The sequence below is a fragment of the Rhea americana genome, unplaced genomic scaffold (assembly GCF_003343005.1).
Source record: "Rhea americana isolate MKP2758 unplaced genomic scaffold, rheAme1 scaffold_9, whole genome shotgun sequence".
NCBI classification, from domain to species: Eukaryota; Metazoa; Chordata; class Aves; order Rheiformes; family Rheidae; genus Rhea; species Rhea americana.
In genome coordinates, this window is record NW_028187088.1 from 7,918,751 (window position 1) to 7,946,313 (window position 27,563).

Here is a 27,563-nt window from a genome sequence, read left to right on the forward strand (position 1 = left end):
TCAAATATATTCTAGCAATTGCATGCACAATACCTACTTTTGCATATAMAAATAAACCAACAATATATACAAATACTTGTGACTCTATGCCACACCAAGCACCACAACAGAGCAGGCTCCTRGTTTTTACGTGGCTCTCCATGCTCTCTCCTCCTCAGAGCTAGGCAACAAGCAAAGGGAAATTTCCTAATATAGATGCAAAGCAGAGAACTGAACCTACAAAGCTGGAAAAGAGAGGTCAAAAGGAAACTGGGAAAGGCAGGGCACAGACCAGCAACCCATGCAGAAGACAGAATTAGATAAATTAGGAGATAGCTATTGTGGAAAGCTGAGATCTGAGAGGAAAATGTCAACTGGCTGGGCGCAGGGGCTTAAACCCATTCTGGAGGGAATATATGAACTGGAGAAAAAGGAAACAATGTGGGATGTGATAAACTGGACAGGGACATAGGTGAGGGGCCCTCAAACSGGCTGGCCAAGGACTTTGGGACTAGGAGTATGGGAGAGATCCTGGAAGGGGGAGTTTATCACAGGAAAAAAAAAAAGCCTTTTGGGTAAAGTAACAAGATATAAAAAGCAAAGACTAAGGAACAAAKATTGGAAGCAATTAAATGCTCATAAGGAGACACAAGGAAGGGAAGAGATGATGGCAGGCCAGTGTAGACAGGGCAAGACAACAAGCTGGGGAGAAAAGAAGGAAGGGGCTGTGAGAAGTTGTTGCACACACACGTGTTTTTTTCCCCCAAGTCTGGAAGGGAGAGACGTCATTGTGCCTTCTCTGCCAGTAAATATCTAAGGGGAAAAAGTCTCCCATCCCCTCTAACACAGTCTCCCACCGAGCACTTCTTGCTGCTGTCACCAGCTAGTCTGCTAGCTCAAGCGGCAGATGTCTGCAAGGTGGACCTCATGGTATCAATCCAACTGCTCACATGCATGTGGCTCACTGTAAAATGTCTGTTTATTCACTTTCCTTGTTTTGAAAAACAAGGAAATTACACATGCAGAAACTATGCCAAAAGCACTTTAAAGAGTACAGATTGAAGTAACAAACTGTGAGGAAATACCAGCACTGAGTAGCTTGTACACAGAAAAATTTTCAGGGGGAAATAAATCTGCAGGACTTGAATAGCATGAAGTAAATAGGGCACAGGGCCACACTCTGAACAAAAAAGAAACAAAATATTGAATAGCTGCTCATTAACTGAGTACCAGCCCTTCTGGACACTGAACAGACCAGGGATCATGTGGAAAAAAGAAAAAAAGGGTTGCATGATCATGTAAGTAAAGACTGTCATAGTATAAATATACAAAAGAGCCAAAATTAAATCAGGCAGTCAGGCATTTCTTACCTGGTGGGTGCATGATTTTGCAACTCCAATGATGTCTTAACATGTCTTTTTGTGTGTGTGCAGGAAACATCAGTCATCATCATACCGCAGTGGTACTATCTTTAAACAAACTTTAGTTAGTAAGCAATGAGTTCAGCTACTTCTCTTGAGGAAGTACTTGCAGATTTCCAAGACGAAGACACGTAACACCACAAGTATGCCTGAGAGAGACAGTCCTTGACCTTAGAAATATACAGTCTTAAAACAACAACCACACCACACAAATGGAAGTAGAAAGGAAGCACCTCTGTGCCTCCTTCTCCATCACACATGATGGGAACAGAGAGATGAAATTATTTTCCCAAGATTACACTAGGATTCTGACGACAGCCACGGACAAGAGCACATAAATCCCAGGGTGAATCCCAGGCTTTAACCATAGGGGTGTCCCTCTCCCATGTGTTACTGAACTTAGACGGAACTCACTGGTAGCTTCAGGTACCACCTGAGCAAGACGATAAATACACATCATTGGGTACAGGCGAAGGACAGGAACAAGACTCGCACATTGTTGCTAGTGAATATTTCTTAAAAGGGTAAGGAAGCAATATGAGCTAGCCCTCATGCTAGCTCTAGCTAGCCCCCCAAATTACCTCTGCAATACTCCTCCCCAAAGGGGGGTGAACTTCACACCTAATTTAAACTTAGTAAATAATAAGAATGGCAGGGCCTTCGCAACCTCGCTACAATTAAAAACAAAAAGCATGCAGCACCACAGAAGACATGCACCCCACAGTTACCAAAACAACAGCAATGCTTACTGAGCCCGTTCTCCTTCAGCACACGCTGTACTTTCCCAGGTCTTGGAACTCCAGGTCCTGCTTGTCTTTCAAGGTGAAACTGTGTTGTCCTATTCTCCATTCAATTTTAAACTGCAGTTCCCCATAATCAAGTATGTCCAGCGACAATGTGGCACTCCCTTTTTCTTTCCTTTTATGTGGAAGAAATTTAACGCTAAAGTTTGTTCAGAGCATTGCAGACTAGGAGCTTGCTCCTTTGTTTTCAACACCTCACAACCCTAAGAAGATCACCAGTGAAAGAGGAAGGGAGGGAAAAGTCTACGCTGGCTCTACTACAAAATGCCCACTTGCTTTCCCACAGCAGAGAATCATTTTGACTGCTAGACTCCCAGACCTTTTTCACCATAGACTGAATGCTGAACTAGGTCACTGTCCGGGAGCTTTTCCACTAACTGTTGCTTTGATGTTTGCAAAGTCCCAGATCCCATCTTCGCTATTTTGCTGTTGCACGGCAAGGACTCGTTAGACAGATGGTTACTGTTAAGTATCCAGCTGCTTCTTCTATTGAATGTTTGGCCCTGACCAAAAAAATAATAAGTAAGTAATAATTAAACCTTAATGTTTTGTTGGAGGTATGCAGTGCTTTCTAAGCTGTACTTTTTATATGAATGCAACCACTACTGACCTTCAGGGAATGTGAACACAACAAAGAATGACTTACTGAAGTTTAAGAAAGTTGTAAGAAACCTAACAGAAAATGTACTCTTAGTACTTGTATTAACCAGTAAGGGCCTTTTTGTGTTCCACTTCTAATGCATGGAGTTTTACACTCTGAGCCACACCTTGCTACATAACTCCGACAAATTCAGGAAAATGTAAAGTAAAAAACATAAATCCTGTATCTGTGAAATCTATCATTCTGTTCTGCCTGTAACAGTTAGGAATTTGGCAGGTAGCATTACAGAAGGCTGAAAGGGGAAGTATTAAACATGCAGCTGAGACTTCTACTGTTTAAACAGGAATTTCATGTTAAAGCAGAAATGCACTACAGTGTGTTACTTGGAAAAAAAAAAAAACACTGCTACACGGAGATTGCAAATAGAAGTCCTTTTAGCAGTCCATGAGGAAAAGCCAAATCAAAACCACGCAATTGCTACCCTGTTGCACCTCACATGCAACAGCACTCGCCCCTCAGCTCTTCCTTCCTGTGGGAGAACAGCATCTGCTTCAGTTCAAATACAGAAAGCACACACTGTGCCAGGACACAGGGAAGATATGTTATGACCTCAACATACTTTTTCTCCTAGCACATCAATCTCTAGGCCAGCACAGCCCTCTCCGGAACGCACCCTGCTCGCTAGGCTGTTTCCATTTTCCTTGCCCTGCTACTGCAAAAGGAAACAGCATTGCTGCCGGTTTAGTCATCTGAGCACATTTTTCCCTGCTATAACCTAACGGATTTCACCGAATTTTGGATCAAAGTATTTTGTTCCTGGATCCAGCAGGGCTATAACACAGTGAGCTTGCTCAATCTCACACATACACAGAGATTTAAAGTGACACTCTTGGGAGTAGCTCCAAGTATGCCTGCTTCTTCTCCCAGTTTGTCAGTTGGCAAACAAATAAAAAAGAAATACAAAAATAAACTAAGCAGTAGTTTGTATACATGGAAAATGGCACACTGGACACTGGTCAACTGCTAATTCTACAGGAAGAGTCTCACCAGTTAAAGCACCAAAAGCATACGTGATAAAACTGAGTTTCTGGATCACCAAAAGCAAGCAGAGATTTCAGTTTCAAAAGCATCCAAGATACTTAAGAGTCTTGTTTTACAAGAACAACTGAAGCTGAGATGCTGGGCCTGCCACAGATTAATTTATAATGCCTGAAACCATCAGGGTTGCTAAGTGGTATGAGGGAGAGGTCATGGGCAGGRCAACATTTTGCAATGATTAGTGCAAGGTATTAATTCTGTGTGACRTGACACGGCTATAGCTATACTAGCCTTGAAAGACAAAAAGACACGTCAGGAAATAGATCTCAATTTGCAGTTACCAGTGAGTTCAAGAACTCGAAAGAGAATGATAGCCAGTAACCACAGACACAACTTGCACAAGCAGCCACGACAACTTGCTGCTTTACATAGGCGTTCTTGCTAATCGCCTTCATGGATCTAGCAATCTATCGCTGTGATGTGCAAAGAGGTATTGCTACTGACACCACTGTTTCATAGGGCATGTGTAAGCACGCTGCCACACTGTACCTATATGTTCACTGTAGCATCCTAGGGAAAGTACTGAAGCTCTGGCTTTAACCCAAACAGAAGTTAGAAGCTTGTCATGGAAGTCCCTGTCTTGTATTCTCAGCTTACATCATATGGGAGGGCTTAGGGTCATAACAGCCTCTTTGAGGCCCTAAAACCAAAAACTCAGGGGAATACATAAAACTCGTAAGAGACCCTAGTTACCTCATTTCAGGAGAATATGCCAGCAACCTCCAAAATTGCAATAAATTATGGTGAGAAGATCTACACTTTCTTCCGGACTAACTCACCCTTCACTCCTGAACACACAGAGAACTGCAACCCACACRTTCACTGGATGGGTGAAGATAAGAGCAAATGACAATAAAGAACAGAAATCTCTCTGCACCAAGAATTTACATAACTAACTCTAGTTACCGCCGGCTAGAATGATTCCCATAGCTCCTCCATTGCGTTTTCCTGCATTTTTCAGTTAGCTCTAGTAGCAAGACACATAATAAATTATTATTACATGGAAAGCTAATTGATGACATTATAATTACTTATGGGTACAGACTAAGCAGTATACAACTGTTTTATTTAAGTAAAGAGCTTACAACTAACAGTCTGGTAGACTAAATAAGGTACTTGAAGCTATTTGATTTTGCCCAATCTGCCCTCCAGCTTGTGTTTTTGAAATGTTTAAAATCTTTTCCCCTCCCTTTTACTGCAGAAAAGATCTACACAAGTCAGAGAAACAATGATTACAGAGGAGAAACTGAGTAATTAATTTTGTATATTTGATGGCAATTTCTATTTTTTTTCCTCCTATCTTTTATCAGATATAACAAGGAGTCATTTTTTTAAAAAAGATGGACTGTATTTTAATAGAGCAACTGTTTTATGTGCTGCCTAATTCATCTCACATAATGTGCCAATACCAACTAGAGAAAGACTGTGTGTAGAAAGTGCTTAAATCATGTTAATCTGTCTTGAGATAGGAATCAGCAAATGGAAGGAAGAAAAAGACCACAGTCATGATTAGGTAGTGGCCCACAGACCTCCATTTGATATGGATGTCATTTTGAGAGTCAGCAGGGCTGCGGTACATTTAATCCTGCTGTCTCCTACAACTGCAAGCGCTCTTCAGCGTGGTTAATAATGGAGAAGATCTCTTCAAATTGTAAAGCTTGTGGTGGCTTTTTTTCTTTTTTTTTTTAATAAAATGACTAGTAAACTTCAACATTAGACTAGCAGGCACTGGTCAAATATTGTTCAAGCTCTATATGGCTGTTATTCCATGAACATAGTCACACTCCAACAAGAAGATATTATCTGGCCTCTAGAGGAAAAAAGTATTTGCAGCAAGGCAAAAACCAGCAAAGAAGGTTGCCAAGAGTGTTCTAGAGAAGTTTCTTTCTAAAATACGATTACTTTGGGCAATGGTAACATTGCTCATATCAGCTGAAAGAACAACTGTCTTATGATAAAATACCCCATTTTAGTCTCCTCTCTCAAATGGCTCAGTTTATGCAGCCATATTAAAAGATGCATTTGGACAGCCCACAGGGATGCTTCTAATGAAGCTTGTGATAAACACACAAGATAATTCTTACTTAATGAATATGACAGCCAGAAGACAGCTTACTTACAGCAGCAATACAGCAAGTTAATGAGTGAGAAACACTAATAGCATTTCAGCAATATTTTGTCATTATTTGGCAAATCCTAAATGCAAATATCTAGGATGTTAGAGCACATGAGGAAGGAAGGAATGACCATAAGCCCACAAGGCCTGCTCTTCCTTGCCATGAACCTAGCTTGACTGCATCTACCAAGGTCACATCACTGCAGCATGACTACACCACCCTGCTGCTCCCTTTTCCATCCTTTCAAGGGATTAGTTCAGGGCAATGCAGAATGAGGCTCTGAGAGGCCAAAATTCCTGTGTATGGTCCTGATGAGGACCACTAATATCAAGGTCAGGACCACCTCCTGTAAGGTATGAGAGCAGCATAGAAGAAGGAAACCTTTARGGGGGAGYGAGTGAATGTGTGTGTGTGTGCATGTGTATGTATGTGACTATCAGAGGAAATCCTAATACAACATTGGGACATATTATCTTATAGCAGCATAGATCAGCCCTTCCCATGCTTTCTTCCAAAGGTCTCAAGCATAACTGCCACACAAATGTGCCATAATAGACTTTCCTCTCTGCCACTGAGRATTAAGCCAAATGAGCTTTGGCATCTCACAGTGAGCCATCACACAACAGGCAATTGCACTTGTTTTGCACATAGTCAGAAAAGAGAAGCTGAGAAGCTTACACCATAAGAGCTCCTTTTCAAAAAGAAAGTGGCTATGTACAGGCAGAGCTTGATTTGTCACGTGCAGAAATCCTTTAAAAAACTTGAAGAGGCAGCTGCAGAAAAGCAAATGCCAGTTGGCCGCCTGGACACGTTTCCCCTAAAGCTGCTCCACGTGCACAGTTGCTGCAACACAACTTCTGCAGCCTCTCCTCAAGAAGTTAGGAGATCAGAGGCTTTCCTCAGTGTGAAAAATGAAAGGTCCCAAAAGGGGGAGTCTGGAACTAACATAAAGCAAAGTCAGGGAAGGAAACAAAGAAGGAGAAGATGGAGCAAGACAGTAGACATTTCTTATATTAATACCCTCCGCCATAGTATCTCTCACAGAAAAAAAGGAAACAACTACAAGTARCAGAGAGAAAGCCTTCAAAGAAGTRRGWAGAGAACAAAGGTCAAGAATAGCAGCTGCAGCAGTGTCTGAGCTCCAATTACTCCTGGAATAGTAATCAGCTACTAAAATTTTGAGGCAAGATACTAAGAGATGCATTTAGATAACATCAGGAATATAGGAAAGGAATTAAATAAAAAAAAAAAAAGAAAAACAGAAGCTGTTTCCAACTATCAAAAGAGTCTCAATRCTGGAGCAGCTGGCACTCAGCCACTCTGAAAAGTCTTGAGCTCCTCTTCACTCTTCTGTCATGGGTTCCCACACATAGATGCAACACAACCAAACCCACTCAGCTCCTTGTTAAAAACAAAACCGAAAAAACAACCACGCACAAGTCAGATCAATCAGACAAAACATTAGGATTATCATTTTGCAGCTTGGAAGCTCCATGATCTGGAAAGTTATGGGTTTCATATAACAGCCTATATACAATCAATATTGAGGCAGCAAGAAGATTATTTAAAAAACAGCAACAACAACAAAAAAGCCAGCCCTTACTGAACTGGTTAATAAGGAATAATATGTGCGATGTAAAACATCCTTGACTTTCCCAGACTTCAGAAATGCTATACAGGGCCTGCTCAGGTGCAAAATGTTAYGTGAACAAGGAACTGCAATAGATAATTTCTGATTTATTTAGGGAATGAAACACTTCCTCCAAAGAACAGGTAGTATGGGGCAACTCACAGTTATAGGTCTCTAATTGAAATTATATTATGACTATTCTGCAGTTAAAAACAAAAACCAGTAACAAAGTATTATGCTAATTCTAAAARCTGCTGTATTTTTCACTGGGACAGCTGCGTTTCAACCTACAGAAATCACCATCCTGCAGTATGGCATTTCTAGAAGGAGGAATCAGCTGAAGCTTGTCAGCTCACTGGAGTTAGGTGGCTCTTCAGAACTTGAATAATGCAAAATACTTGAAGACACTTTGGAAGAGACAATTAGAGCATCACTTGGATATCAAGAGTGAACTGTCCTTTTCAAAGGAGAGCAGGACAATGGTTGAGGAAAATAAACCCAGAAGGGACGTGGCTTCCTCCAGAGACAGAAACACACTGACAAAATCCTTGCCGGGTTTCAGAGAAGACTCCAAAAGGTCTTTGGGTGACAGAAAAAAAACCTTTGCCATCACGGCACTGTGGCCAGAACACTTTAATTCTATATTCATGGGGCTTTTAGTTAACTGCTCRTTTTAGAGAAGCTGTCTTGTTTTCCTAGACAGGCAGTGTGTGCATAAAATTATTTATATCTACATACACCTGTACATCCTTCAGGCTGGCTACACTTCCCACTTGGGTTAAATCCACGTATCTGTTTCACAGAGTCTCTTAGGGAGCCTCAGAGCTGAACAAAGACACTGTGACTTTCAGCCTAGCCTCAGAACCCAAGCGAGAAGAAAGCCAAGGGCAAGCTGGGCAGGGGCTACAGGGGAGCTTGCACAAGGCCAAGGTTACAAGAAAAAACACTTAGGCACAGATCCACAACATGGCTGATGAGTCACAGCCTGCTAAATGCTCTTATCAACTCAGTGCTATTTAAAATGGGAAAACGGGTAAGGGTGCCAAGCCCTGGCTCCTCGTCAGAGCACGGCCCTGAATTAAGAGGGAGCCCTTCCTTCCTGAGTGAGATGCACAGTGAAYGTGCTAAGAACGGCTACATGTCACAAATAAAAATCATTCTATAACTGCCCAAGCCCAGTTCTCACCATTTATATGCAAATTCTTASGCATAAAGCAAAAACAGACATTACCTCTATTTTCATATAYAYGCACAAACACACACATGCAGAAATTATACTCATATGTGCATACATATATATGTAGCAATATCATATAACATCTTGCTTGCACTGCCCTCATCCAGCTTCAGATGTCATGGAATTCATGTGCCTATTCCCACTCTTCAAATTCAAACTAGCATTACAGATTTGACTTTCTCTGTGATCAAACTGGGAAGGAAAGCCTACAAATACCATGATAGCATAGGAAGTCTCCAGGCATCTACATTCCTCAGATATTCCCTTCCTCCTAAGCGGAAGAAATACTCCGTTTGATTCCCTCCTCTTTCTTCTCTTACCCTTCCTTCCACCTTCTCCTGTCCTCCCTCCCCAGCACCATCAGGAAAATCACAGCRTATTTCAGGATAAGAATGCATAAGGTAAATTGAACATTTCTGAACACGGTAAAATACAATGAAGTATAAAATATCTAGTACGATACAATCAAAAAAAGACAAAACGGAATGGCTGGTAGCCGGCAGTACCTACGAATGGCCCACATGGCTTTGCTGGGCACGGAGAGGCCGCTGGACCGCGGCTCATCGGGCGCTGCGGGGTGGCAGGCGTTCCAGGTGCCCCGGTGAGCAAAGCGGTGCTTTCCGTTCTCCTTGCCCGACAGAGGCGTCTGCTGCGAGGCAGACGGAGAGGCCGCGGGCTGCCGTGCAGGCCTCTGGTGGACCCCTCCATTTCTCCTGATTACGCAGTGAATTGGGCAGCAGAGAAAAGAGAAAAAGGGGGAAAAAAAAAAAAAAGACAGGGAAGGGGAAAGAGGAGAAAAGCTGTTTAGAATTTGATCTTTTTTCACATGTTTACTTATCAAAGGGTTGCACATTAGGCTACCAGCACACCTTACTGCAGTCAACACTTTATTTAGTTCAAAACGGAAAGTCTCTACATGCTGGAAAGACAGAATTTATTGGTTCCTAACTAGAACTAGAGTAAGAGACCACAAGAGGAGCCCTCCAGTATGAAAGCTGCTCTCCCCAGTGTGATGGGGAGAGCAGTATGGAAGAACCTAGTAAAATTCTTAGCCCGTTATTCTCTGCAACAAAAAGTTTTCTGGCTAGTTTAAACAAAAACAAATCTGGAAAAAGTATAGGCTAGAGGAAGGAACAGAAGGAGATGACTTTCAGCAGCACATAGAAGGCTGGCAGTTTTCTGATACCCCTAAAGAATCAAACACAATCATAAAATCTGGAGCACCACAAATAGAGAAGTGCCTGATACTTGCAATTAGACCAAATATTTAGATGGAGCACATGCGGGCCACAGAGCTTCGCTCCTGCAAGCTAAATAAACTGCTACATCTGGGCTACTGGATGTCACTGAAGCAAGGAAAAAGCTTGAAGAGGCTGTTCAAATGTGACCCTAAGGAAAGGGGGAGACTGGGGGGAGAGGTAAAAAGGACAATGCACAGATTTTCCCCTGATTAATTAAAATTTCTGTTATCTTTAGCCAGACAGCTCCTGGAACGCCACCTGACACACTGTAAATGCAAGCATTGCATGTGTGCTGGCCGTCAGTCCCCAGAAAATTCCTCGCTGGCCACTTGCCCAACATTTGCAGGGCTATGAATTACTTATCTAGTCAAAACAGAAGAAATCCTCTGCCAATTTGTCGTGCCTGCCCTGCGGTTGCTACGACTGCAAAAGGGGCTAGAGGGAGGGGTCGGAGCTTCGCTCCAAACCCCATCAGATCTAGAGGAAGGGCTGACACGGGAGGGAAGACGGAGCGTGGGACACACGGAAAGCAGGCGCGTGCGGGTGCACCAACACGCACATGGAGCCAGTCCAACAGCCTGGGGCTCGTGAGGCMGGGGAGTCCCTCTCCTCCTCCCTGCATCCTGCTGCTCTTGCCTTGTGCTGGCTCTGGCGCTCCCCAAACCCTTCTCAGAGGTGATTTACTTCGCTACTGTAGGAACATGAATTCACTATTTTTTTTTAACCTAGAAAAATGAGCTCAGGCAGGGGTGAGACAAGCTCCAAAGCCCGTGGGACAGCATAGGTAGGAACATGCGATGTGACAACAAGAGTGAGACCTCCAATCTTCAGCGGCAGTAAGCTGTTATGTTCGCTCACTTGGCGATAGATCTGCACCAAAGTTGGTTTGGGAGAAACGGATAAAAAATAGCCTCTATCAGCTGAAAGACTTATGACTTTCAGTGGAGACAGAGTTGTGTAATTACTTGTGAAACTAAGTCGGTGAGTGATACAGCCCTGAAAGGATTTGATTTTTCCTCCAGTGACTGCTGAGAGTTGCTAATTATTCCAGTCATTCCAAAACTGACTGCATATTTTCCCTTTTCTCTTTCATGTGAGGACAGAAATGATCGAACTCAATTTTACTACTAAAATTCAAACCATATTTCTACAACTGTCATTGTGACTGAATAATTAAGCAGATGCTGCTAATGGAAGAAGTTAAGCCACAGAATTTCTAGGATGGTGATGCTTTCAGTCTAAATTCTCATGGAAGAATTAAGTGTCAGACTTATCAGAGCTCTCCGTAAGTGAAATGAGGCTTTTAGAGATCAGTTCTTCACGTTTAATAATCTGATCTATTTACCCAGCAAAAGTATCACACAGGAATAAAGTAACAATAAAGTATATAGAATTAAATYTTTGTGTCTTTCAAATTTGTCAAACGTGCCAGGTAATTCAGCAGGGCAAGACTATGTCCCACTGTGCTATATAAAAATAACAACAAATTTTGTACATAAAGGTGATAATGCTTGAAAACCATAGCAAGCATAGCAAGTTACTTACAGCTTGAGTCCATTGCAGGAGAGGGAAAAGAAGTCATAAACCAAGCACACGCCAAACACYGTGACTCCAGTTTCTTTCACCAGCATTGCACACGTCCCAAGAAATAAACTAAGCAGCAAAAAGAATGGGGAGGCAGTGGGAGGGAAATGTTCCCCAACATAGAGCTGATCCACGCTCCTGAAAAACAAATTTGATATAGATCTTTCAGTTCCTCTATTAATTTCATGTTTACTGCACTCACACAAACATTGAGGCACTTTTCCTTAATTCTTAAGATTATGGTAATAAGTGACATGAATAATCTACACTGTTGGYTGATAAAAAAGGTTTACGCATTAGGACATTAAAAGACATAAAAATTAACAGATGCAACAAGAATATGAGTAGAGAAGAAAAACACACAAGCAAGGAAGAAGAAGGCAGAATAAGTAAATAAGWAGAAAGACAGAATGGACAAAAAACACCTGCTTTGCATCATACAGAACACACGTTTAGTTTTCTTTATGTGACAAAATGCACCATACAAGTAAAAATCCCTCATCCCACCCATGCTTCTCTTAGTCAGAGATGTGTCCTAAGCATTCCAAAACTGGCCACTGAACCCGCATGAGAAGGAAGAAGCTAAGAAAGAAAGGGAAAGAATCAAAGCCAAACAAAAACAAACCAACCAACCCCTACAGGGGTGACAAGCAATTTTTTCTTTGAAGCCTTCTGATGAACACGGTGTTACAGATTTGTAGCGGACACAGTGGGGGAGGGCAGAGGGCATCAGCATCTTTTTTCCCCATGTGACCATAATAACACTGTGCATTTCCTAAATGAAATAACACTACGAAAGGGACTGAAACCCCATCTGCAACATTAAAGCTATTTCTTATTTATACTTTTTCAGTTACAGCTTTAGGACCAGCAAACAACGCCGGTTTTGAACTGAAAAGGACAGCTACGGGTCTMGAGATAGCCCTCAGTTCTCGTAGATGGGATACTGCAGAGCCCCGTAGTCACGCCACGTACTCCAAAAGCAGACACGTCACCGTTCTTCGCTCTGCGCACAGACAGAGTTGCTTTCTGTTGAAACATTTCTTAATAATTTAGGTCCAGCTCTACAAATGCTTGTCTGGTGCGTAGTAAATTAAAAATGCCAGTGAAAGAGGGCACCTCAGATGCTGAGTTCTCTTCTCACGTTTATTCATTTTTATAAGCAACACTTACTTGGCACTCAACTGGAAGCAGGGACCAGAGCGCTTCGATGCACCACGGTGCTGGGAGAAGCAACTCTGCCAACATTAACCAAAACTGACAGATTTTCTTTTTGTCTCCTCACCAGACTAGAGCATCTCATCACATTACAAAAATTGATATCAAAGATCCATACCTATTATAGGAGAGAAAAGCCAACAGAAAGAGTAGACAGGCTAAGACATCCGCTCTGCCTACAATACCTGTTACCTAAGAAGAAAAGAAACACAGATGTAAAAGCAGCTATTTAAAAGGCAGGTATATTCAGTGTCTGTTTCAATGATTCATGCTAACTGACAATATCAAATTTTTTTTTCTTGTTAAATCTTTTAAGTGTTATCCTTTCTCATCATACTGAAACATTATTTGGCTAGCGTAGGAAATACTCATTTTGTCTGCTGCATTTTTCCCTTGGTAAAACAAACAAGTAACCCAACAATTAAGTCATTCTTTAAGTCATTTTTAAGATATTAATAAAATTGCATAGAACAATTCCATTTTGGGGGGRATGTGTTTTAATTTTATATATAGTAAGGCTCAAATGAGATACATGTCTTAATTCCCAGAACTGAGATTTGTTAAAGACTATGAAACAACAAGTCTTTGGAGTAGACTTACCGCATAGAAATGACTTAAGAATTAATATTTGAACAAACATTATCATCAAAATGTAATAAAGTGGTATGTAATTTATTGTCTTTCTGAATTAGCTATTTTAGGAGAGTTTGTCTTGATACTAATTAATTCTTTCATGTAAGAAATGAAATACTGAAAAAGAATGTATAAATATTCTTGTTACAAAATATTTCAACATTTCATTTCATAAAGATCTAAAAGTTGTACACAAAGCAAACAAAAGTCCCTTTGAAATCTTGCCTCTTTGGAGATTACACAATTAAGCTATCTCAGTGCTCTGGCATTTACTTTAACCTTTTTAAGTTCTGACCCAGACAAAAATAAATTCAAAGAGCGCCTCTTCTAAAACCTCCCTTATATTATGAAGTTGTACTATCAAAAGGAACCGGGCTGATTAGCTCACATGAGGCAGCGCAGGGAGTAACTGTACAGCTCAGGGCTTTTCATTATTAACGTAATCTCTCCTCAAAAGTTCTCAGCCATGGGAGTCATTTCACTCACTAATTTACAAAGGCAACAAGACACTATGATGTCTGTAGTATCTTAAGTGAAAGATGCATTTCTTCTTAAAGTACGGCTAGCTAGACACCATATTTCCTTTCCAAAGACAGCAAGAATCTTTTTATCCGCAAAAGTCAATCTCAAAAGTAACAGACTGCAGTTTTAGAATAACTATGGCTTTAAATGTTTTATTACAATAAAAAGAAAAAAAAACCCAAAAGAGCTGTTACTGCAAACTTGCCATGATGTTTTGCTATTAAGCTAACGACTTTTTCCAAGGACGATATTCCTAGCTTTTAATTGAGAGCAACATAAATTAATCCATGCCATATCACATCTATCTAAGTCATCTTGTCCACAATACACGCTAATGCTCCCTTCACTTTTTCTCCCTTAAATTGAGGACTATGGAGAAAGACTCCAGGGGTGGAACAATGTCTCAGCAGGAGATGGCTGCCTCACCAAGGGCTTTGGATTGAGGAGACAGTGGGACTCCTCATTGCTGTCATCCGAATGCGGATGTCCATTCATTCCTAGAATCACTGATGAGGACTGTCGGTGAGAATTTAGCACCAGAGCAGAAAAACGGCAAGTATTAATACACTTTTTTTTAATGATTCCTGACARTTATTTTAAATGCAGCATACTTTCACCTTTGATCCTCCAGATATCTCAAGTACCACATTCTATACAACTCAGAGTTTTTTCAAAAAAGTTAAAGCATACATTTATTTCTAGCCTCTATGTCCCATACTTACAGCCTCAGTGTGAATGGGATGCACAGCGAAGAACAGCGCTGTGACAAAAGCAAGTCGACAGTCCTTGAACACAGCTTTGTCACACGTATACATCAGCACAAGAGTCACTAGACAGTGTAAAATTACATTCACTGCATGGAAATAGAAGGGGTTCATACCAGCCAATAATATGTTTAGCCTGCAAGAAAACAAAACAGAACCATTACTAGACCTCGTAATGGCACAATGTCTTTCAAGTACTCCAGCTTACAGTTTTTGCCTTGTTTGCAGTCTTCTAATATAAGTGCTCTTAAACTAATTAGGGAAAATTACTCTGAACTTCTGGTTTATCTGAYTAAAAAGAAACCACTTCCCCGACTCTCCTTTTAAAATATGTGCTTGAATTTGGCAAACTTCACRACACAAAGATGGGAGAGGCTCGTGCCCTAACGTGAAGTTAAGTTTACTGCTGTTAAGCAATATATGTGCTTCTGTAGCAGGAAATAAGGCAGCCCAGTGTTAGAAGTACACCACTTGTGCTATTTCTCTGTTGGCATCTTCTGCGGCAGTCTCTGCCTCGTGGCAGCTTTACAGTCTGGGTAGTTATGTTCTACTACGGAATAGATGATTTACTTGTGAACAACGAGGATTCAGTAGAGCACTGGAGCATATGCTTGAGGTTACAGGCACATTTATTCCCATTTAACTTTCAAAATACTTTCACGTACTGAAGGCTAAGCATTTATTTAAGTGCTGTACTGAAATCAAGTCTACACCATCAAGCTGCTTTAATAGTCAGCATCATTTTTATGGTAAGTACAGTGACGACTTAAGTTGGCTAACATCTCTTTAGACTCAATCTTGATGAGACAATTAGGGTTCATTATTTGTGGCTGCCATAAAAAGAAAATAAACAAGTAGCTGTTTCGACRCTTAATCCACAACGTGTATTCACACATTCTTCTGGTCGCTGTTTTTTACAGCCGACTTGCTTAGCAGCTGCTGACAGCCTTTGCTTTATGAGCAGTTGAAGATAACTTGACTCTCTTCCGAATTAACCGTATCTGTACATTTGGACAAATACCTGCATACATGATATCTCTGTATAATGAGGATTCCATATACAAACAAGGAATTTGGAAGCACTAATGTCAAAGCACTCAGAAAAGAAAAGAAAAGAAAAGAAAAGAAAAGAAAAGAAAAGAAAAGAGAAAAAAGATACTTTGTAAAGAAGAAAAGAATCAATCTAAATATTTTGCATGTAGATGTAAAGGTGTTAAGGGGATAGTAACCCTTCTTCCTGATGTTACTGGGGTTTCAGCTTTGCCACACTAACCATGGTTCAACAGCAATGCCACTGAGCTGTTGCTACTATGCAAACACCTTAGYTTCTGCAAGACAAAACCTTTTTGTGTTGTGTCTGTGAAGGCCAGACAACATATGCTTTTTATAAGTACTCTCTACATTCCTGACTCACAAGCAGCCTGCTATCTGTCCCRGGACACGTTTTCCAGGTCAGTCTAACTTTAACAGGAGTCTCCCCCTTGCCGTGCCAGTTTTGTCCCAGATGGAGTATTTGTGGAGGCAATAGCTGAAACCGGCAGAGTTTGGGAGAAACGTGATTTCAGCATGACTTGGCCTGTCACTTCGAAGCACAGGTTGATGCAACTACATTTTGAAAAGACACCAGTCTGTGTGATTCAAGAATACTTAAGGGAGGAGGCGTCTTTGTTTTTTTTCCTTTTCTCCTGCAAACCACTTCAGGTCTGTAGTCCACACCACTTTCCCTCATTTCTGCCAGAACCAGACGACAAAAACACAACAGCAGTAACAGACACTCAGAAGAAGCTTCAGTTATAAATATGCTGCAGCAGTGGGAACCTCAGGCCTAAATCTTGGTTTCAGAGCACCCCCCTGGGATGAGGGGCAACACAGGCCACTCTGTCCAGAAAGGAGTCAAACTGCTCCAAATGACAGTCTAAGCAAAATCCCCACCCAGATGCACAAAACAGCAAGGACCACCCGCAAGACCAGCTCTTTATATATATAAATTATTCCTGAGTGTAAGTCAGCTAGATGGAGCACAGTCCCTTTAAAAACACCAACAGTATGCTCTGGCAGCCCAGTTTCTGGAGAAGACCTCTGCGGGCCAGGGGTGGGTGGGTGAGGACAGTGGAGACAGCAGATGCTCAGGTTATCAGGCAATATGGACCCACACACCACAATGTGAGGAATTCCTATTTTTCTATTTGGCCAGGGCACAAGGACCAATCACTRAAAACACAACCTCAGCCAACACTCATTTAAAACTTTCATTTAACTACATGGATCATGTCTGACCATTACTTACCATCCAGCAAAAGAGGTCTACAAGCAAGAATCATAGAATCACAGAATCAGTAAAGGTTGGAAGGGACCTCTGGAGATCATCTAGTCCAACCTCCCTGCTCAAGCAGGGTCACCTAAAGCATGTTAGATAGGGTTGCATCCAGGCGGGCCTTAAATATCTCCAGAGAAGAAGACTCCACAACCTCTCTGGGCAACCTGGTCCAGTGCTCTGTCACTCTCACAGGGAAGAAATTCCCCCTCATATTCAGGCAGAACTTCCTGTGCTTCAATTTCTGCCCATTGCCTCTTGTCCTGTCACACGGGGCAACTGAAAAGAGTTTGTCCCCATCCCCTAGACACCCTCCCTTCAGTTACTTGTACACATTGATAAGATCCCCCCTTAGTCTTCTCTTCCCCAAGCTGAAGAGGCCCAGCTCTCCCAGCCGTTCCTCGTAGCGCAGGTGCTCCAGCCCTCTGATCATCTTCGTAGCCCTACACTGGGCTCTCTCCAGTAGCTCCATGCCTCTCTTGTCCTGGGAAGCCCAGAAGTGGACACAGTACTGGAGATGAGGCCTCCCCAGGGCTGAGTAGAGGGGCAGGATCACCTCCCTCGACCTGCTGGCAACACTCTTCGTAATGCTCCCCAGGAGACCATTGGCCTTCCTGTCCACAAGGGCACATTGCTGGCTCATGGTCAATCTGTCATCCACCAGCACTCCCAGGCCCTTCTCTGCAGAGCTGCTCTCCAGCTTGCACTGGTCAGCCCCCAGCTTGTACTGGTGCCTAGGGTTATTTTTCCATAGGTGCAGGACTCTGCACTTGCCCTTGTTGAACCTCACGAGGTTCCTCTCCACCCAGCTCTCCAGCCTGTCCAGGTCTCTCTGAATGGCAGCACAGCCCTCAGGTGTATCAGCCAYTCYTYCCAGCTTGGTRTYRWCMGCAAACTTGCTGAGGAGGCACTCTGTCCCCTCATCCAGGTCACTGATGAAGAAGTTGAACAGGATGGGACCCAGTGCTGAGCTCTGGGGGATGCCACTAGCCACAAGCCTTCAGCTGGACTCCACACCACTGGTGACAACCCTCTGAGCTCTGCCTTTCAGGCAGTTCTCAATCCACCTCACTGTCCACKCGTCTAACCCACACTTCCTGAGCTTATCTAGGAGGATGTTATGGGAGACAGCATCGAAAGCCTTGCTGAARTCAAGGTAYACAACATYCACTGCTCAAAGAATGAGGAYCTCGTAGGAGGTCAGTCCTCCTGTCCCCATAAGGCCAGCTATGCCAAAGGTGGGATGTGCTCTTCATACCCCTTCTTGGGCAAAACACAAAGCCCAAAAGGCCTGTAAGAATTGAGAATTACCTGTTGTAACGTATTGAAAACAGCTATGTAGCCTCACTGCCTGGCTTTCCCTCTGTGTATTCTTCTAAAAAAGCAGAACAAAACAACAACAAAACACCAACAGACCACCACCATGCTATTAGAATAAGCCTTCCAGTAAAGAGCAAAATCTGAGCACAAGCATGCCTCTGTGTGTGTTYTGAATACCATCTTTGCTGGTCCATGACCATTAAATGCGAATGTGTGCAGGTGCTATCTTCACAGCAGTTTTTTTTTTGCTGCTACAGCTCTTTGTCATAAGAAATTAGGCCAAATAGCAATGAAGGAAACATTCTTTTGTCCTGAAACTATCCCAGCAGAATGATTTTGAACTGTTAACAGTGGTTGAGTTTATTATATGTCAAACAGGGGTGAGCAAATCTAGGGCTCCAAATAGCTCTAATCTGAGTCACAAGAGTGTCGCAAAGCTCCCTGGCACGCTCAGCCACCCCTTCCAAAAAATAAAAAAATAAAATAAAGAGCAGCATGCTATGGAAAGCCAAATTTGCTCCACAACAGAGCAATAGCAAAGGAAGTTCAGTGCGGGGCAATGAGAGCCTAAGCATGTCAATCAAAAAGACTTGTCCCTTCCTAAATTGTAATACCCTTGCAGAGATTCAACCTTTGCTTTGTTTACAGGCCTTAGTGTTACCACAGAGTCTTGCAGTAATTACCCACAATATATGGCCCAGTGAACAAAGGAAGAAAAATAGAGATCGGAATACCAAAATCAGCCTTCAAWAAATGGTCGTTCTCCAACACAAAGGTCATGAACAAGAACAGTATTCTGCCACGGGAAGCAGAGGGAGGTTTTCCGACATTCCCATTTCTAAACTGGCCCACAGATGGGGAAAATTTTCATTTTTTTATGTCGTAAGCCCAAAAGGCACCAATACTACCATCTTTTCTAACATGCAGCAAGAGAACCCTAAACATTTCAGTATGAACATTTGTCAGCATTAAAGCACTGCCTGTAAGAAAGATGAAAATGTTACAGCCTTGTAAGAGAGCTTAGCTACGAAAACATACGCTTTGGGCTGACCAGACTTTTCGAACTGCCTGTCAAGCCAGAAGGTGTCTGCAAATAGTATCCTAACTATGTGGGGCTGAATAAAACAAGCGACCATGCTCCTAGGAACAGGATGCCCATCAGGGAGGCACCGTCCTCTCAGACGAGCGAGGTCTTTCCTCAGGGGAGCCCTCTGTGCAACGCTCAGGAAATAAGAGTTTGGCATGGTTCTGATGACTGCCCTGCAACGAGTGCCAATGGCGGGGCGAAAGCGCACTGTGTCCATGCCAGTCCTTGCAGGACGTCCTCCACAGCCTTCAGAAGGGTGACTGGGGGGGAGATCAGCGATGAGCTCATGCATGGATCAAGGCGGTAGCAAGACACTCAAATGGGTCTTTCTTCCCTCCTGGGCAAAAGTGTAGAAAGGATTAAAGTAACTGGCACCACAGGGCATGATCCTTCACCGCCTGACATGAGTGAGTGTCTTACAAGGCTGTTAAATGGGAGTGAAACTGTAGATAAAACCTGCAGCCATGCATGTGGCTGCCTTCCTGTAGTCTGAAAGCATCCTTGAAGGGAAAGAGTACGCTCAGGCTGCAGAAAAGTGGGGAGTAACATTTCAAATGCAAAGGCCCTCAAAAGCCCCTGGGGAAAAGAGCAGTAGAGCAAGTATAGCAAGSAACAATCTCTTGATACTAGGAGATATCACAGGCATCTTCTAATAGAGCTGATCTGCACCACCTAAACCATCATCAGTAGAAAAATTTGTCGGAAAAAAAACCATCGTGGATCACTGTGCCCCTCAGGGAGAAGTCAGCTGCATGATAACACAAATCCAGGCAAAGACTCTAATGCCAGCACCATCTTTGTGTCTGACTGTTGCAGCAACCACAGTTTGCRGAATTAGACCCAAGGCAGAGTACTGCCGAAACTACATGCCAAAGCAGGCAGTATACCACAAGAAGAGGCATATGCCCTAACACAAAAATCCCTTGCTTTTGTTAAGGCTAACAGATGTCATTCAGGAGCAGCACAGTGCACATGATCCTTTGCTTCTGGTGTAGTTTGCCTCATCACCTATGGCACAAATGTGGCAGCTTTCCCTTTACTCCACTTCCCAATCAAGGAAAAGTAATTACGTAGCTGCAGTCTCAGAGACTTTCACAGGCACCGACTGCTGAAGGTCCGCTGAATAAACACGTCAGCGAAGAACTGGCAAAAGAGCTCTCCAAAAGAAAGCAAATTACTTTTGCTCTTAAAAGAAGAGGCAACACAGGCCCAGCTAACCACCTTCCCTCCCTCCCCTGGGCCCCAGCTACTTACTTGGGGAGCGGTATTTGCAGCGCCAGGGCTTTGCACAACACTACTCTCAAGCAAAGGGCACKTACTCCTCCTCTAGACAAGTCAGGTAGGGACACGTGTCCTCAGGTAAGTAATTCACCTGCAGAGCGCTAAAAAGCCCTGGAAAACGATGGGCTTTGGTGACTTCAGCCTCACAAGACCCAGAATCAAAGGAGACCATGCTGCCAGAGTTAGGGTTTACAAGAGAATTCCCTCTTTAAAACCCAAAGCCAGTCACGTTATATAATCACCAGCACCCCAGGCACTAATATAATGTTTTTTATCCACTTAAACACACAAGGACTCATTCAACCTTTTATAAGACCTCTTACGATTTAATAATACTGTAAACCRTAATTGGAGAGTTTCTCTTTTTATAGACCTTGTTGTTATCCCTGGGCAGCTCTTGTTTAGCTTAATCTGTTTTATTATTTTCAACAGACTGACAAAAACAAAACATGTTATGAAATAGAAATGCATGGCATAATAATGATAATCTGTTCTAGCAAGCAACACTTAATGGAAATTCTCAGCGCATCCCACACCTCATAAAAACCCCACAGCTTTTACAGTAGCAGGCTCACATGCAGATTTATATGAGTTAAATTAATGTATGACAATCAGTTAAGCTTCCTGTGATCTTCCGTTCCTTTTACAATTGTGTGATATGTATGAAAGAAAAATTTCATGCAAGATTTCAGAGCCTGGTGTAATCTCCTAATAGTCTTCACGGATGCATCTACCGTGTGCTAGGAAAATAAGCATTTGTACTCCAAAAATGACACAGCTGCACCAGTGACAACAACGGTTAAAGTTCTACATGGAAACCACTCAAAGATCAATGAACAACCTACAGCAATAAAAAGAAAATAAGCCCCATTTGCACCAACGTTTAGATGATGGCTAGCCCAAGCACAGCATAGCTCTCCTGGCATAGCAGTACTTTGGGCTGGCAGCCTTTTCACAGTACTGTACAATGCGATTATCTGAATATCTCGGAACTAAATGGAGAATAAGGCTTAAATGGTTTGTTACTTGATTGCATAATGGGGACGGACAAGAAGACAGAGGCATACCAATTCCCAGGCTACAGCAATTCCCTCAGAGCATGACAGTCATCGCTTGCAAGAGCACCAGCTAAGGGCTGGGTTTCCAAGCAGCTTATGGCTTTCCAGCGCGGTTAGGAATTGAAAACAGAAATTGCAACTGGACTGAGAAGAGACAGCACCTTGGAAATGGCAAAMATGTTAGAAATTTCTAGTGAAAGACTAGAAGGTGTGGTTTGATGAGCAATCCTGTGTTAAGGATGCTGAATGTGTTATTCACATGGCTTTAGATTTGTCTGCTTTAAAGGGTCTGGAAGAYTGAGAAAGAGTCAGACCACTGTGGCAATACACAGACTGACAAACCAGGTATCGTTTTAGCCACACTGTGAACAAAGAAGAGTTTGTCTTAAAATTAATCTTAAATATTGTCTTGGTAAGAGCAATACCACARAGGCAACTAACATCTCACAGAACTTTTTACCATCCCGCTCCTGASCAGAACGTCCTGCTGTACGCAGAGAAGCAGCCTGCGACGCTGTGCAGCTCTGCACTGGTAGGAGGTTTCCCAAAGTATAGACAGARAGTAAAATACATCCCAGGGTTTAACAGAGACATGAGTGAACGACTCGGATGACTTAACCCTCCAAACTACCCTCTTTCAAGCGTATGCAGAGTAAGAAATGAGCGGTATTCAAGAMCTCAGCTAGGACAGTTCTTCATCAGGAATAGAAAACAACACTAACAGAAATCTAGTCTAGAGTTATTAGGCCTAATCAAGAGCGCTTTTCAAACTGGACACAAAAAAAACTTTTCATTATATTTGAAATAATTTGGTAATCYTTCAGCTATCACCTCAGACCATGCAGGGAGTGCCAACTAATTTATTCTGAAGCAAAGAGAACTACCRTGTATGAAAACAGAGACACACTTCAGGGTTTTTTGTTTTGTTTTGTTTTGGTTTTTTTTTTGGGGGGGGGGGGGTGGCAGGGTGTGTGGTTTTTTTTTAAAGATGGGAGACACTACAAATGAAAAAGCCCAGGAAAAGAGTCAGAAACACAGCGTGAGAGAAATGCCCCTAGCTAACCAGCTTCAGCTGGAGCACTTCATTTCCATGTACTCTGAAGAGTTTTGACAGGGATGCTCCTGCAGGGAGGAAGGTTGGTCCAAAGCTGAGCCTTTTAGGCAAAAGAAGATGAAACAAAATCAAGTGCAACACTAGTGCAAGAGGAATAGTAGGCTGGATGAGAAAAAATCCCTAGGAATTAAAGTAAGTGSTAAATAGACAACACACCAATGAAAAGAAGCAGCAAACCTAAGTGTGACAGGATTTGCATCAGCCAGATCTTAGAGGAACAGTGGCTTGGATCTTTTAGTGAAGCCTTCCACTCAAAATAAAAGGTTTTTAAACTCAAAAGGCAGCCCCAGACTGCAGTTCCTGGCCACAGCCTGCCACCTCTGAAAGTCTACCCAGAATATTTCACCTTGTGACCAACTCTCCGGCCTCCACCCACAGAAGCCCAGCTGACCCTGCTGGTGTCCCTGAAGGAACACAACCCAGGTCTACAAGCAAAGGAAGCAAAAGAATCGGACGAGCGCTACTGCACGTTAACCTTTCCATTCTAGCTCACCTTTTCTACTCCAAAACAGCATTTACACCCAGTCTGCTGGAAGAAAAATAATCTGTGCATYGGTTTCATACGAGCAACTCCCAGAGTTGGAAGAAAAGCAAGCTCTGAGGCACACGCACCCTCTCCCGGCGCTAAAATGGCAGCAAAACAGTCTGTCCTTAGTCAGGAGGAAGACTTACATGTCTAGAAACGTGTCCGTATATTCCATTGAAAGCACAAATGGCCTAATAAAAGCAACTGCCTCTCTTCGCAAACCTCACCTTGCTTATAACTTTAGCCCATCGTGGCTCCAACAATCTGTCATCCATTTCACAGCAGGTACCACAATATCAGTGAAGAGAGTGATTGCTATTGCTACGATAGAAATATTAGACTAAGCTATAAAGAAGAAACACTGACATAATCTTAAACATCGTGATATTGCCCCAATATAGATGTTCAGAGAATCCTTGTGCATTGTGCATTTAGCCTGATGTATTGTAGTTCACTGTATTACCCTGTGATGTCAAACTGTAATACATTAAATCAAGAATAAATAAAATCTAAGGTCTCTTTCTACCCCCTCTGCATTTTTTTAAGCTCCTTGTCCTTGAAACTCATGCCATCGATACATTTGAAAAAACAGAAGGATCAGCTGTAAGCAACCAGATAGCTCAGAAGGTTGGCAGTGAACTATTGAATTATTTCGCCTTTTAGATGCGTATTTACATCTAACCCAAGCTCACAGTAACTTAAGACTTTGATCCAAAGCTGCTGGTAGTCTTATTTCAGGCTCTCAGTGCCCGTACAGAATACCGAACTGTTGCTTCTGGTGCTGAAGAATAATACCACTTATTTCCTAAACATATATGTTATCCAAACCATCCCTGATTAGTAGCCTCTGCCGGCTGAGCTGCTGAGTCAGACATTCTGCAGCGAACAGGTGAGCACAAACTGACATATATATATATATATATATACATATATACACACACACACACACACACACATATATATATATTTAAGGAATCAGAGTTCTACTAGGATGGTTCTACAAGCAAATTGTGTGCAGGTGACTTTTAGTACGCCCAGCAGGAGAGTTCAGTTCCCCTCGAGCATGGACCTCCCCCAGCTCCTCTCCTCCCTAGAGCCTCAAGACCCAAATCGGCCGCCCACCAGCCCAAGCACCGCTGGCTCACCTGTTCGTTCCCTCTTCTCACRGATCCAAGCACATGTCCAATGAATACTGACTTCCACCTCCTTCAAGGGGGCCAAATATCAGTTGCAGCTCTTTACCCGGTATCATCCTCCCTCGTCTTYGTAACGGCTGCATGGCCTAAACTTGTCCCTACTTTTCCCCTGGCGTTTCGTCTCTCGTGAGCTGGTTCTGCAGCGCCTCCTTCACCAACACGTCTTCTGCCCAAGCCAGTACCAGRGAGGCCAAGCGGGCAGGGCTTTTATTTTCCCTGGGTCTTCGTTCACCCACTTGAAAAAACAGAAAGGTTGAGCTCTAATTAAGAGTCTTTAAAACCTCCTGTTCTGATTTTTCAATACAGTTTCTTCTCACAATTTCCTATCACTGTGCACCTCCAGGCTAAGTCTATGTTGCTATGTTGCTGACTATGTCAAACCTTGATTACCTGTTGTCTTTTGTAATGAATATCTATCTAAACAGAGATTTGAAAGTCAAGGAGAGAAAGGGAGGGCGAGAAAACCTTGCAGAATTAAGGCAGTATGCTAAGGATTTCACCTTCTGCTTCAACAGTTGAGTAATATTTTTGCAAAACCATTGGAACCAGGGAATAACTGAAGTGCTATAAAGGGAATAAATGATTTACAGAACTTCTACTAGTTTTTGAGACAAAGTGTAAGCTAAAAAGTACCCCATTTAAATATAAAAATTTGAGTGAACTATAGAACAGGTAAGGGTGTTTTTTCTTCCTCTTAACATTTTATATCTAAGTCACCAAGAAATAGGATATCCTGAGTCCCAAAAGCTTTCTTCTTCCTTAAAAAGAAGTATATCAAATCCCTTCTCTGAGAAGAAAATAGCTGCAGGTTAACAACTAAGTGACAGCACTGAATAGCATGAAGTATGTTTTTCCTAAGGACTAAACAACACCATTCCCTATCATTTCAAACCCTTCACAGATCGGGAGTTCTGCCAGATCTCACACCTAGCAGTTACCAAAGTCCAATAGAAATGTTTGTAAATCAACRAGTTTTAACGTTTTGTGGTTTACTGAGGTCAAGAAAGAAGGTGAGAAAAGTTCAGATACACGAACTAATTTAACTGAAGAATTTATGCTCACCRTCAGCGTTTTCTTTTTCTCCTGATGCTCACCCCTACAACAAACTGCAGCAATTCTGTGAACGTTTTCCGTCTGGATTAATGGTTTTAGTACTACAGCCCCTCGTCTTTTCCTCTGAACATTCACCCTGACAGATCCTGCGTGAATACTGTCAAGTACTCCTGCCCTTTTCACTGCTTGGCTCCAGAGCATTAGTCTACCAGAACAAGGGCTGTCGTTCAAGGTTTCCAATAACTGAGGCACGCTGAACTACTGTTACAAAATTTCAGCAATGCCTCCTTAAGATTTCTCTGATAGACTAACGATATTTTTTTTTATTATTAACTAAGATCGCTACCAGAACRTGTAGCATAAACCTAGTATGTGTTTGGCCTGATAAAAAGTCTTCCAGGCAAGTCCTTCCTATTGTCTTCGCAGGCACAAAGGATAGCAAAGAGATTGAGAAAAATTTTCTGAAGACCGATGAATCCGTAGATAACAGTTTTAGCCCACCTTTCCCATCAGTTCCTAATGTGCAATTTGGAGATCACCCAGATCATAGAGTCGTAGAATCAGTAAGGTTGGAAGGGACCTCTGGAGATCATCTAGTCCAACCTCCCTGCTCAAGCAGGGTCACCTASAGCATGKTAGACRGGGTTGCATCCAGGCGGGCCTTGAAGATCTCCAGAGAAGGAGACTCCACAACCTCTCTGGGCAACCTGGTGCAGTGCTCTGTCACTCTCACAGGGAAGAAATTCCCCCTCACGGTCAGGCAGAACTTCCTGTGGTTCAATTTCTGCCCATTGCCTCTTCTCCTGTCACATGGGACAACTGAAAAGAGTTTGTCCCCATCCCCTTGACACCCTCCCTTCAGGTACTTGTACACATTGATAAGATCCCCCCTCAGTCTTCTCTTCCCCAGSCTAAATAGGATTTTGAATCTTAATACAGCAAGATTCAAAACAAGCCTTTTCAGACAAAAATTTCACACCACAGCAGCCAGCCAGGTATAAAAGAATCGTGCAACTATCAGAACGCATTTGTTCTAACCTGTCAAACTAGCACAGCAAAAGTAAAAAAGGGGACGGGGTGGGGAAGAGAGAGCGAGAAAGAGACAAAAAGGAGAGAGAGAGTGAGTGTGAGTGAGAGTGCGTGACAGAGAGCGTGCAAAGGAGAACACGTGCGTAAAAGAGAGCACAAGAGCGTGAAAAGGAGTGTGAGAGTGCGAGACAGCACGCGAGAGCACGCGCAGAGGAGAGAGAGAGATCTTGCACACGAGAGAAAGAACGAGAGAGAGGGAGAGAGCGCGTCTGAGTGCGCGCGCGAAGGAGAGGAAGAGRGCGCACAAGGGGGAGAGAGCGTGTGAGGGGGAGAAGGAGAGACGGAGCAAAAGAGCGAGAGAGTGGGCATGAGAGGGAGAGAGCATGTGAAGAAGAGAGGGAGCACAAGAGCGCACGCAAGAGAGGGTGCACGTGAGGGGGAGAGGGAGAAGGAGAGCACAACAACGTGCAAGAGAGTGTGCGAGAGAGAGAGAGGGCACGAGAGACACGAGCAAGAGAGTGTGCGCACGACAGAGAGAGAGAGGGCATGTGCAAAAGGGAGAGAGAGAGCACGTGAGAGAGTACGAGAGAGAACATGCGAGAGCACGTGAGAGAGAACGTGAGAGCGAGAACATGCGAGGGCGTGCACGAGAGGGGGAGAGAGAGAGAGAGAGGGCAGACGTGCGAGAGGGAGAGAGAGACAGTGCGAGAGGGAGACAGAGTGCGAGAGAGAACATG

At 42.9% G+C, this 27,563-nt stretch overlaps 1 protein-coding gene across 1 annotated transcript in view; it reads right to left on the bottom strand.

Moving 5' to 3' along the window:
• Positions 1-27,563, bottom strand: part of TMTC1 (transmembrane O-mannosyltransferase targeting cadherins 1) — a 154,090-nt gene that overhangs the window by 120,375 nt on the left and 6,152 nt on the right. The window contains exons 3-6 of the mRNA XM_085324129.1: positions 14,807-14,984; positions 13,048-13,121; positions 11,673-11,849; positions 9,393-9,599 (exon numbers count right to left, since the gene is read on the bottom strand). Of these exons, the coding sequence (XP_085180255.1) occupies positions 9,393-9,599; positions 11,673-11,849; positions 13,048-13,121; positions 14,807-14,984 (636 nt within the window). The remainder of the gene's footprint in view (positions 1-9,392; positions 9,600-11,672; positions 11,850-13,047; positions 13,122-14,806; positions 14,985-27,563) is intronic.